This window comes from Meleagris gallopavo, chromosome 20, assembly GCF_905368555.1.
Source record: "Meleagris gallopavo chromosome 20, MGAL_WU_HG_1.1, whole genome shotgun sequence".
Classification (NCBI taxonomy): Eukaryota; Metazoa; Chordata; class Aves; order Galliformes; family Phasianidae; genus Meleagris; species Meleagris gallopavo.
The window spans coordinates 9,942,242-9,955,000 of NC_139423.1; the positions used below are offsets into that span (position 1 = coordinate 9,942,242).

The following is a 12,759-nucleotide window of genomic DNA, read 5'->3' on the forward strand; positions in this document are numbered from 1 at the left end:
CTGGATCCAATGGACATGGGCAGACATTGTGTCCCCCTGAGTCCCACTGCTGCAGGGACAGGGAGCCCTTGGCCACTCAAACATCGCCGGCAGAGTGAGGACAACAGCCCCACAAATCTCCCGTCGATGGGGGCAGGCAGCTCCCAAGGCCGGAGGAAGCAGCGAGGGCTCTGAATAACCCTAGTCAGCTGCCTTGTCACAGCCAGGACATCACCAAAAGGCCATGACCCAGCCTGGCACATCCAGGAGGTGACACGAGTACACAGACAGCCCTGGGTTGGCTGGGCTCTGTGGGATTAATGCACCCAGCATCCCTGGGGCTTCACCGAGGGCTCATTCCTCATGCAGCCCACTCTACACTCCACAGATGCCCATCTGACACTGCACCACAGCCTTGAAATCCATCCCAGGATGCCCAGGCTCCTGGTTAGGGCTGTGACCTAACTGCTGCTGTTTTCACTGACGATAATTTCTTTGCCCTTTATCTTACTCTTCCCAAGCTCCAATGGGATGTCCTTGCTCCTCTCCACCGTGCCAACACTGATCCAGTGTTTGCTGTGGCCCCTTCATCTGAGGAGGGAAACAGGATAAAGTACGGTTGAGATGTTGCTTTTTAAACTGCTCTGAAATGAACAGTAAGCTGTTGATGGTATTTATTAGGCAAAACGAGCAATCCTCACCTGGAGTTGCCAGGCGGGTGGCAGATGGATTTGTTGGCGTTACTGTGGAAGGGCTCTTGGCAGGAGCTGCCACCCTGCAATGCTCAGCCTCCCTTCTCCCATTGATCTCTGTCATGGCGAAGGGGCCCTTGCGAATTCGCCCTCTCGTGCTGCCTGGGCCGGCAGCCACTCGGAGCCCGCTTTGCCAACACAAACACAGCACACACAAACACTGCGGCCCCTCTCCAGGCCCGGCCATCGCTCAGCACTGCCGGCTGGCAGCTCGCTCACTGCGCTGTGCCACCAGGAGCCCCTGCGGGTTGGTGGCTTCAGCTGCACCGGGGGATGGGCGGCGGGAGCCTCTGCTTCACAGGTGGGGCCTCACAGGGCACCGGGGTGCTGAGCTCACGGGGAGCCCCGTCTGCCACAGCCCCACCAGCACCGCTCACGGACCTTCGGCGGCCCTGGTCACCTCACAGATGCGAATGTCACTGAGTGGAAAAGTGCTTTTAAAAAAACCTCTGTCTCATCCAGAAAGGAGCAGTGTCGCATTCTGCCTTATTGCATGTACAGGTAGCTCAGTATCTCAGAGGGAGCCTCACTGCCAGGTCCATCCAGAAGCGCAGTGGCCGAGCTCTTGTCTCACGTTGCTTCCAGACCCACAGCAAAATATGGATGATGACTCTGCAGCCTTGGCTTTAGTTTCCCCAGGGCCTGCAAAGGGCCACGTCTTCCCCTGTGAGTGCTGCACGGCCCCACTGACACCACTGGGACCTGCTTGGAGCCTGGGCCACAGGGGATGCTCAGAGCAGGGCATCTCACACCCGCCCTGGCCATGGGGTGGCCAAGCGAGCAGGGATTGCAGGCATCGTGCGATGCACCTCTGCACATCACAGCAAAGGCTGTATTGGACACAGAAAGCTCCAGAGGCATATTTGGGCTGAAGGGATGCACTGGTGTGCCTGGAACCTATTTGTGGGGCTATCTGTATGTGTAATTAGCAATGGAAGCATATTTTACATTGCCACTAGTTAAGATTTCTGCCAGTGTTCCCTGCGATTACCCACAGGTGCTGGTTCTGGCTTCAGAAATCAGCCACGTGAGCAGATAACCACTCGCAGGGCAGGCGTGGGGCACATTCAGAGCAGTGACTGCTCACCACAATGAGCCACTGTGGGTGTGCGTCCTGCCCTGCCTGGCGTGCAGATGCTCAGTGAGTAGAAGTTAATGTAGTTAGACAAAAGGGATCGGTTCGGGGGGAAAAATCAATAATGTCAGGGAGTTTATTATAGGGTTATGGGCCACCTGCTAGGACTCAGCATTAGGCCTGCACTGCACTGGTTTTGGTGAGAGCTGATGGCACTGCTCTCAGACGAGGCCGGTGCCAGAATTATTGTTTTATGCCTCGGCAGATGGCTTCTGCTCGGGGGTTTTATCTTTGAGTGCAGACATACGACTAATCATCATTTGCTTTCTCTTTCTCTGCTAACGTAAGCCGGGCAGGAAGCAATTGCCAGTTTGATGATGGTTCATTATTGCTAGGTTTATTCTGTCTGAAACAGCACAGCAAGAGGCAAAGAAAGTACAAAGGAAGAGAATCAACCCGTTATCAGTGAGATATGCAGAAGGCTGGATGCAGGAGCCTACTTTCCACTAACCTGTCTCTCTGTCTCTCCTTCAGAGGCAATGCTCAGGTATCCCATAGATAATTCAGGGAGGCCATGCAGCTGGCATCTTTGGGTTGTAAAGACTGCAAAGGTCAAATGTTGGGGATGCATTCATCCTGCCTTACATCAGGATTGTTAGTCTGGATAACAGCACCTAAGGACACTCTGGCAAAGGGAGCAAACAGAAACATTGCCAGTCTTGCAGCACTGCTGTTCTCCGTACATGATAGATGCGATCCTCACTGGTGAACAGATACCTTGGTTGTTGGTGGTTGTAGTGGACATGCTGAGTCAGGGCCTGAAGCAGTGATTGAGCACCTGGTGGGTAGACACGGCCAACCCAGGGGAGCTCAGGTGCATGCAATGAACCTGATTGATCAGCAGGGATGGAGCCAGGATCCACCCCTACCCAGCCCTCATTTAACAGCTGGCAGGGGAGGTGGGGGCATCTTGCTGGAGATCTCTGTGTATCTGAGGCTTTCCAAAGGTAAGCAGTTTTTCTTCCTTTCTTTCTGTGTCTTTGGTTGCTGCATTTGGGCTTGTTCTCATTTGCTGTAGCTTAGGGTTGTGCCACTCTGCTGCTATTGCTGTGCTCTCCATCGCGTTATAGCATTACAGCATTTCAGTGGTGATCTTCAGATTTTCTTGCTTTCAGCTCTATTTGAGTGCAAACTCAGAACAAAAGTGCCAGCACTGGCCTGATGTAGGCTCAGTTCACCTTTCACCAGAGCATGGAACATCCTTCCAGGAACGTCAGTTAATTTAGTTCCACATGTACTGCTGTAGGAGGCTAATGAGTATCATTAAACCCATTGTGCAGACCCACTTCAGTCTGCAAGTGACCCTATTTCAACCTCCCTTATTTATTTTAAGGAATTTAAAGCCGGGAGGAAGCCACTTGCTGAGAATCACACAGCAGCAGCCATGAAAGGCTGCAGTCTGAGACTCTGCTTCCAACCCCACAGGCACTGTTTGCTTTTCAAAAACCTAATTTAATAGAGAAGAGTCTTGTTGCTTTTGTTTGTGATGTGAATCAACTTATGTGAGCAGCACAGCTTTAACCTGCTGTGCAAGTGCTGCTAATTTAAGCCCCCAGCTTCAATGTTTCCCCCCCTGAAAAGCCAGAGTTTGTACTGAATTCTCTGTGACTTCCATGTGCAGGCAGTATCTCATCACCACTCTGAGCTGCTCCTTTTAGGAAGTTTACAAACCCTTTTAGTGAAGGAGGTCTGAGCTGTGGTATTGTAAGGTGAAATAAAACTACTGCAGATTTGCCCGTCTCTGTGCTTCGTTGCGAAGTCGGCTGCAGCAGAGCAGAGGTTTCACCAAACCTGTCAACCCACAGCAGCTCGGGGCCCTGGGAGCCTCTATGGATAACCTGGAAGTGCCAGAGTTCCTCTGAGGGTTTGGTATCCAAAACTCAGCTATAAACAATAACTAATGTTCACAGAATGAACTATTTCTATTTCTGCAAATACCATGAAATCCTCATAGTCCATTTTGTCTTTTTGGAATTTAAATCTAAATTAGGACAAAAATCATCCTCGCTGCAGAGTTCTTGCCTTCTTCTGCCTGGCTGCACACCCCCGCTCCCGGGTCTCATTTGCAGTGCAGGCTGTGCCTGGAGCAGCCCCACACCCAGAGCTGGGCATCTTAGCAGCCCTCAATACTGAGCTGCTCTGTGTGCTCCTTCACCATCAGCTCCATGGCACGCTGTGCCCTGCAGAGCCCAAACCTGGGTGAAGGCCACCAGCTGCAGCTCCTACATCTGCTTTGGGCCACTGGCACCACTGCTGGAAACAGCCAATGGTGACCAAATGCAGACAATGGTACAAACAGGGCATGGATCTGAGCACACAGACAGCTGGCAGGTGCTGCCCGCCGAGCTGCGATGCTCAGCTTCCATGGGTCTTCATGTGTGGGACTCCCGCCTGCCCTGCTGACAGGATGTTTGTCTGTATTTCGTGGCTTTTTTTCATTGCTGTTCATTCTGGTTTCAGCTTATTCAGTGCACATTCTCCTTTTAATCTTTCCCTGTGTGCAGCACGAGGAGTCCACCTGCGGTGCAGCGGGACCTGATGAGCCGCAGCACTCGCTGTTTGCTGGCAGGGCTGGAGATAAGCAGCCCTGATGTGACGGCACAGCAATTGCAGGTGACGTTTAAGAGCTCCGTGTGGTTTAATAGTTCTTGCCTCCCTGGGCGTGTTGTGCTCACTGTGCTATCGAACCAATTGTAACCAATTGCTGGGGCTGTGTTTTAATGGTGAACGCAGCAGGCCTTCTGTGAGTCGTGAGGTACAAAGGAATTGTAGCATCATTAGAGGCAAATGTTTCAAACGTGTTCTGTAATGACGGCCTGTTTTTTTTTCTTTTCTTTTCTTTTTTTTTTCTTTCTCTGATGGAAGAGGATGGTAAATATTCTCCTGATTTCAAAGTAGAGTGGGGTGAGTTTGTAGCCAACCCCCCTGGAGATCCCAACCAGTGCTTGGTTTTTCTTCAACTTGAAGGCAGTTCAGAGCTCTGCTCTACAAAGCAGCTTTCAGGAGCGAGTTCAGCTTCACATGGGAGCAATGTGTGGACTGCTGCAAACCCAGAGGACGACTCAGCCCTCCGGTTTGCACTGCAGGCGTCCTGCTGGCACAGCTCTGACAGCGGGGACACTTAGGGCAATGGGATTCCTTTGGGGCGCTTCAGTTCAGAGGGGTGAACTCTGACCAGGCTGCCTGGAGTGGGATGGGAGGATGTGGGGCACCCTCACAGGACCTCTGCTTTGCTCTGCTGTGCCTCAGGCATGACAATGAGCTGATCTGTGTGCCTGCAAAATCTTTACATCACCTCTGCTACCCACGGCTGGAGCTGTGACTGCAGCTCTGTGCGTGCAGTGGAAAAACAGACTTTCAAAATACTTTTGAGCATTTCATAAACAAAGTTATTTTAAAAAATGATCAGATTTGTTGATATGGAATTATTATCCACCTGGAGCCCAATCCTTGCTGTGCCATCTACTCATGCTGCTGCTTCAGAGCACATACTTGGTTTGCACTTTCTCAGTGCCTTCTGATTTCTTTGAGGAATCGCTGCATACCAATGGGGTGGCCATAGAAAACCAGGTTAGTGCACAGTAGGGGCTTTCATGGCTGCTAATCTTGATGACAAAATTATGCGAACAAACACTTCTTGTGTCACCAATATATATTATGTAAAACCTTGTGACTTTGATTATGTGTCTATAATACAGATTAGTCTGTTTGGGTGTTTGGTGCTGAGTCCAATAAGCTCCTAAAGTATTAGCAAGAATTTGCGAGTGACAGGCAGGCAGAGGTGCTGTTCTGCCTAATCCCATTCTCAAAACTCTGACTGTGTGTCTGAACAGTTCCTGTTTTTTTTTTCTTTTTTTTTTCCTTATAGCACCGGGTTATTTCCTTCTCTGCTCCCTCCCCATTGCCTTTGCCCTTCTCTCCACTGCTTTGATGTATCACAAACGTTGGAAGATTTAGCAAACCTTATGGATTAGAGCCAGGAAGACAGCAAGAACAAATTTAGAATAGGAGGCAGAGAATGTACCAGCTGAGAGGTGATGCTGTCAATCTCCATGGAGACCTCTTTAGTTACAGCTCTGCTAATTACTCTGTGGAATTGAATAGCGTCTGGTTGAAAGCCCATCCAAGTCAATGGAGAGTTTCTAATTGATGTGTAGCTTCAGCTGGCTGCACCTCAGCACTGTGAGGAGTGCATAGGGCAAAGCTCCTGAGTGTGACTGGTTATAACTCGCATCTGTGGCTTCCTCTGTGATGGTTAAAATGCAACTGAAGGGGAATCTGGGCCTTGCTCTGGTCTTGTGCATGGGGCAGGATCTCCTGAAAGAACCACAGCACCATAGGAATAAGTTTAGGCCTTGCCTTAGCAAAATCCTTAGTGCTGTGTTTGTAAATGCAGGTAAACTATCTCCAGTGTCTTGCTAACAGCATGTGGATTTCCTACACAAGCCATCAGGAGCTGAACTTGGAGCAGACCCACAGAAACATCTTGGCTCCAAATGCGCAGGCAGGACACTGAACAGGAGCCCCGTGTGCCCCTGAGAGGCCACTTCCATGGCCCGAGAGAGCAAGGGAAGGGTCTCCACGCCTGGGCAGGGGAGGAATGCAGCAGAATGTCCAGAGAAAAGCCAGAGATCCCCTCAGCTGCTTGGTTTTCTGGGTTGGATGCCGCTCAGCTCAGAGGGGGCTTTGGGCCCAACCCCAGGGCAGAAGTTTGGATCCATGCACTGCAGCTCAGGCTTGTCGCTGCTCCAAGCCAAACTGGCTTTAGCCACTAATCCACTGAACAATTTCCAGTTGTTATCAAAATCTACCAACTTCTTAACCACAAGTCCCTGAGCTGATGTACCACCCCCCTCAGGTTCCAGTTCGGTTTGTTCAGAGGTGATTTGTTTGCCATGCAGATAGGAACAATGTCAAACTAACAACTGGAAAAATAAATAATCTGCATAACTTTTGAAGGGAGTGGTCAGGCTGAGCAGATTGAGCAAAAATGAAGGGAAGAGGAGAACATGCTGGAAAAATATGAGAGCTGCCCTCGCTCCCAGCACTTTGTACCACCATCTGTGCATCTCGGCCGGAGGAGCTGTGAGGTTAGGGCAGAAGAAAGGCACTGAGCTAACTAAGCCAGTGTGAGTACTGGGCTTGGCTTTGCATTCATTTCACCTTCATTCCCTGCCAGCCCTGCCGTCTGCCTGCCCCTTTGTGCTCTATGGCTTTGTACCTGTGTGTGCAGTTGCACTTTAAGTGTGGTGGGTACATTTTTGGGTTATCCCTACATTTTCCAATGTACCAATTTACCCTGCTGCCAGTACAGGGCTGGTGAAAATCCTCAGAGTTGTTTTTTTGGGTGGGGAATGGGTGTTTTAAATGCAGTAATACAGCTGTATCTATGCTCATTGATGAACTGGGGGTTAAATCTTTAAAACAGTGCTTAATAATAACTTTAAATGGCTGAGAGGTTGGGTCAAAGAGTTGGGGAATTAAACCTGAAATGCAGAAGGAGCGAAAGACTTCACAAGCCTTAAAATAAGAAAAAAGGAGCTCAAATTTAATGCGTGGCTGGTGGTATCACCAAAAAAGGAGAAAAGAATCCTTGCAGAAGCTCGGTCCCAGCCAGCAGTGTGCAAAAAGGCAGCTATTACAAATTAGCCAATTAAATGCAGCATACTTCTGAGGACAAAGGGTGGCCCAAAGATGTGGATGGGTTCCTCATGGCTGCTGTGAGCCGCAAGCTGTCGAAGTGCCTCACATCTCAGCTCTGCTTGGCACTGCTATGTGTTCCACTGATACCCAAAGGGAGCTGAATACAGGTGGTGAGCACCTGCGAGTCCCAACGGAAACCAAGTATCACTGCCTTGGGCTCCTGCTGTGGCTCAGAGCAGGGGCTCGGCTTGCTGCTGATGAAGGCCAAGGGTGTTTCAGAGGGATATTCAGGAAGCCAACTGAGTGGTGTCTTTTGGGCAGCGGAGCCACCAGCACACAGTGCGGATCCCAGCTGTGCCCCCAGGTGATGGCAAACAGCTGCTGCTGTGCAACGTGGTCACACAGGCCCTGCTGCTCAGTGTGCAGAAATCACACGCGGGTTGGGATGGTGGGCTGCCGGCTGAGAGGGGAAAGGAGGGAGGAAAGGGGGAGTTCTCGGCCTTGCTCGGTTGTGATGCATGTGTGCTAGCGGCAATAAGTGGGGAAAGGGCGAGGCTGGGCCGAGGCTCGGAGCAGGAAGGGCAAAGGCGGCAGCCGGGAGCGCTGAGTCCTAATCCTCTTCTGCAGCCTTTCTCGCGGGAGGAAATCTTATGACTGCGGGCAGAGGCGCGTTGTGTAACCGCGCGGTCGGTGCCGCGCAGAGCCTGGCGCTCCGCGGGGTGGGAGCGGCGCGGGGGCCGGAGCGGGGAGCCCAGCGCGGCGGTGCCGCACCGCCCCCTAGCGGTGGCCGCGGGGAGCCGCCGCACCGCGTGGATTCGCGCGTAGGGATCGCTCGGAGGTGTCGCGCCGCGGTGCCGGCCCCGAGCGATGGGCCGGGAAGGAGCGGGAGCTGCCCGCGGGGCAACGCGCCGCCGCGTCCCGGCCGGCCGCGATCCTCCCGGACGGCGGTAGCGGGACGGCACGGCCGGGGGGCGACGCGCGGCCCCGCGCACAAAATGGCGGCGGCAGCAGCACGGGGCCGGGCTCGGGGCGGCGGGGGCCCGGCGGAGCGGCGCTGAGCGGAGGCGGCCGCCCGGCCCCGCGTAACACCGCGTATCCGTGACGGGATCCGCGGCCGCGGGTCGGGCGGCGGCGCCGGGCAAGGTCGCGCCCGGGAGAGGCGATGAGCGGTGGCCCGGAGGAGCTGCAGGAGCGGCTGCGGGAGGCGGCGGCGCTCGGGGACGCCGAGGAGGTGCGGCGGCTGCTGGCGGCGGGGGCGGACGTCAACTCCCGCAACGAGATCGACGGCTGGTGAGGGGCGGCGTGGGGCCTGCGGCGGGATGGGCTGGGCTGCGGGATGGGCTGTGCTGTGCTGCGGGGTGGGCTGGGCTGCGGGATGCCGTGCTGCGGGATGGGCTGTGCTGTGCCGTGCTGCGGGATGGGCCGCCGCGCTGTACCCGTGGAGCGGTCCGTCCGCATCCCGGTGTGACACGGAAAGAAACGCTCTGCTCGGCGGCTCCGAGATGCCGAGCCGCCCTTCCTCCCGCTGCCACTGCGCCGGAGAACCGCGGAGGGGCAAAGCGCGGCCCGGACATCGCGGCTCCGGGGGTTCTTAGAACCGTAGCAGCGGAGTTGAAGGGACCTTTCCGTGCCGGGAGCCCGCGCCGTGTGCGCTGCGCCCCGCGGGCCCTGACGGCGCCGCGTCCCTCCGCAGGACCTGCCTGCACTGGGCCTGCAAGCGGAGCCACGCGCCGGTGGTGGCGCTGCTGCTGGACGCGGGCGCCGACCGCCGCATCCCCACGGGCGCGGGGCAGCTGGCCGAGCAGCTGACGGCCAAACCGCACATCCGCAGGATTCTGGGAGGTACCGCCCCGTCTTCTCGGTCTCGTAAGGCTTCGTCCCCCCTCGTGGGCCCGCGCGGCTCTGGGTCGGGCTGCATCCGATTCCGTGGCCTCGGGGAACGGCGCCTGCCGCTCGCCTCCTGCCCGATGGTTTCGCTGTGAGCCGAGTTCCCAACTCCTCCTTCCGCCTCCTGCAGGGCTGAGGAGCGGGACGAGGCCTGGAGCTGCATCCCCTCACCGGTGGCTAATACCCTGGTGTGGGCCGTAATAAACCATTTAAGTGCTGCATTAAAAGCACTGCAAAATGGGATATAGCAAAATACCACTGGTCAGCTCTGGAGTAACATGAACTGCACTTCTAGAAATGCCGTTTTTCAATGGCTTTTCTTCTCCTACTTTGTTTTAAATAGTACATTTCAGAGATATTTGTGTTTTTCTGGATTTTCTTTCATTTCATAGCCACTTGTCTTCCTGATGTTGCATCCTTACAGTAATTTAGTATTATCCTTGTATTATTTACCTTGGACTGTGGTGTATCTTTAACATGAAAACTGTATTCAAAATGAGGGAGATGCATTCAGTAACACAGTGGCTTTTCTCTCTTTATCCCCTATGCTCCATTGCTGAACTTCAGTCACAGAAGAAGAAAAGGACTGTCAAGGCGTGAGCGCTGTGACACCCCCAGCTGCTGCCAGCTGCCCGGCCGCCCCGCCATTCCCTCACAGCTGTCCAGATGAAAGCCCCCCGCACAGCTCAGCAGAGTCTCCGAACGAAAGCACTTCCATCTCTCCAGCTTCCCAGAGCGAAATCAGTCCTCGTTCCTCAGCAGCACAGGTTGAAAGTGTGTGCGCATCCACACCGTGCTCCAGTGAGAGCCCTCCTGCTGCAGCACAGCTGCCCGTCCTGCCGGCTGTGCCCTCAGCTGCAGAATGCACAGAGCTGGGGCTACAGAGCAGCTCCTGCCAGCCCCCAGCACACAGCTCTGCTCTGTTTGTGCCGGCAGCACCCAGCCAGGCTGCGCTGCTGAGCGGCCGCCCACCGCCTGGGCCTGCACCTGCATTTCAGCCCTTCTTCTTTACTGGAACTTTCCCATACAGCATGCAAGGTAACAAAGGGGAATTTTCATCCTTCTGTTGCACTGTTCCATGTTTTTGTTACTGGTGAAGTTAAAGATTCGTTCCAGTTTCACAATGTTGACCAGAGGTGGGGACGTTGATTTGTTTGGCCACAAATCTACAGATACACAGAACTTTTTTTTCTTCCTGCTCTATGCAAGAAAGAATACTCTTGTACTGTATCTTAAACACAGTGATGCTCTGCACACTCCATTCCTTTACTCAGTCGTTACGACCAAGCAACAGAAAACCTCAAATTTTGCACAATATGACGTAGCACAGAACAGAGCACGGGTAGTTTGGTGGCAGCAGGGGGGGTCAGACTGCCAGCACTGCCAGCGTGCGCCCTTCAGCTGCAGCTGCTCTGAATGAACGCTTCCCTTCATTGCGCAGTGAGGTAACAGACACTGCATTGTACAACCTGAGCTCAAAAGATAATTGTAGTATTGTAGTTTGGTTTTCTTCAGTTGTTAGGGAAATAATTAATCAGTTTTTGTTGTTTTAAATCAGAACTTGTGCTTAAGGTGAGAGTGCAGAACCTCAGAGACGACGACTTCATTGAAATTGAACTGGACAGACAGGAGCTGACGTACCAGGATCTGCTCAGAGTGAGCTGCTGTGAGCTGGGCGTTAATCCTCAGCACGTAGAGAGGATCAGGAAGCTACCAAACACAGTGCTGAGAAAGGTAGGAAGTGGAGGGGGGATGATTTGACTGTGTGCTTTGCAGGCACCAGAAAAGATATTTCTGTAAGTAATCAGCAAAGTGTAACATGTTGAAAAACAAAACCGACTTAAGCTCACAAACTTGAAAGGAACAGTGGACTGGTCCTGCACCTCACTTCAAATATTGTCAAAGAAAGCCATTATTCCAGCTCCTCAAGCACATAAAATGTTAGATCTATTTCTTTTTTAATATATCAGGGTTCACTACTGTACTACTACCATGGTTGCCGTGTAGGGCTTCAGTATTAGCTTGTTTAAGGAGAAAAATACAAGGGGAAGAAATACCAAAAATTGGTATTTGCATAATTTATAGACAAGCCTTTAGCAAACAAGCATTTCTTATGGTCCCAAGAGATAATTCTATAGTTTGTAAAGGAAATGTGTTTGGGCCCAACTCTCAGTTCAGTTACATAAACGCAGTCAAATGATAACAAGGTTCAAGAGAACAAAACCACGCTTTGAGAGCACGTACTGATAGGGCTGCTTTTTGTCCATCACGTGTTCCTGTCATCACATCTGAACTTCCCCAATTTTAGTTTTCACTTTCTTTAGCTACTGCAAGTATGTGCCAAGTATGGCCGGGTGTGCTGAGGGGCAATGCTGTTCTGTCTTTGTAAGGACAAGGACGTTGCCAGACTGCAGGACTTCCAAGAGCTGGAGTTGGTTCTTGTGAGAAGCGACAGCTCTCCCTTCAGAAATGCTGCATCAGCTTTGACTGAGAGACCGTGCTACAACAGCAGAGCCTCAAAGCTGACCTACTGAGTGCCCGCTGCAGCCTGGAAGCACAACGGTTACACACTGCTGCCTTTTGGAGGCAGCAAACAGGCATCTGTGAGACCTTAAGTTATTGTTAGGGCTAATATTTTAACTAATAATCTATCTTTGGTATTTAATATCCCCCTTTGCTTTTTTTTTTTTTTACTTGATACTATATTCAGATAATTCAGGATACCTCATTTGTATACTAAGATCACATGCTTCTGGTGCAGTTCTTTAGTTGTATGTAGCAACAGAGGGCAGCAAGGAAATTCTGCAGAGCACTCCCTCTCCTTGAACCAAGCAGGAGATATAGGAAAAGACAATCAGGAAACAGCAGTGTCTGTAGGCATGTTTGTGTGTGTATACATGTAAAAAATTTCCTGATTAAGTTAAATTTCAGAGTGTATTTGGCGCACAGCCAGCAGCTGCTCTCTGGAAACAGAGGATGTGCAATTCCTTAATCTCTTCCCTCTTCACAAAGTTTAACCAAGATGTCACTGTTACTCATTTTTCCTCTTTTCCACAGAATTTTAAGTGCACGTATTGAACACCACTTTAATACCAAGCAGTATTTGTTTTCATTTGAGAAACAACTTTCATATCCACGTTAAGGTCCAGGCCTGCAGTGCAGGAATAACATGGACAGTAACCTGTTTAAGAGACAGGAGCAGGCACATTGTGCCAGCCAGCCCGAGGCACCTGCACTCCAAACACAACCGCACCTCAATAGTAGCACAGTTCTGGGACGTCTTTCCTTGCCCCATCTTGCTGTGGTCCAGACCCTGCAGCTGGCAGCACGATGCCCTGCGCCCATCCTGGCTCCCAGCCCCAC

The 12,759-nt window shown here is 52.3% G+C and overlaps 1 protein-coding gene across 2 annotated transcripts in view; it reads left to right on the plus strand.

Moving 5' to 3' along the window:
- The first annotated feature begins 7,878 nt into the window (after positions 1–7,878).
- Positions 7,879–12,759, plus strand: part of LOC104913824 (ankyrin repeat domain-containing protein 40-like) — a 7,439-nt gene continuing 2,558 nt past the window's right edge. The window contains exons 1-5 of one of the 2 annotated variants that reach the window (XM_085240322.1): positions 7,879–8,799; positions 9,203–9,375; positions 9,964–10,434; positions 10,955–11,130; positions 11,787–12,759. The exon at positions 11,787–12,759 is cut by the window's right edge and continues 2,558 nt beyond it. In XM_085240322.1, the coding sequence (XP_085096448.1) occupies positions 8,672–8,799; positions 9,203–9,375; positions 9,964–10,434; positions 10,955–11,130; positions 11,787–11,930 (1,092 nt within the window). In that variant the 5' untranslated portion in view covers positions 7,879–8,671 and the 3' untranslated portion in view covers positions 11,931–12,759. The remainder of the gene's footprint in view (positions 8,800–9,202; positions 9,376–9,963; positions 10,435–10,954; positions 11,131–11,786) is intronic. The other variant, XM_085240323.1, reaches the window with a different exon arrangement.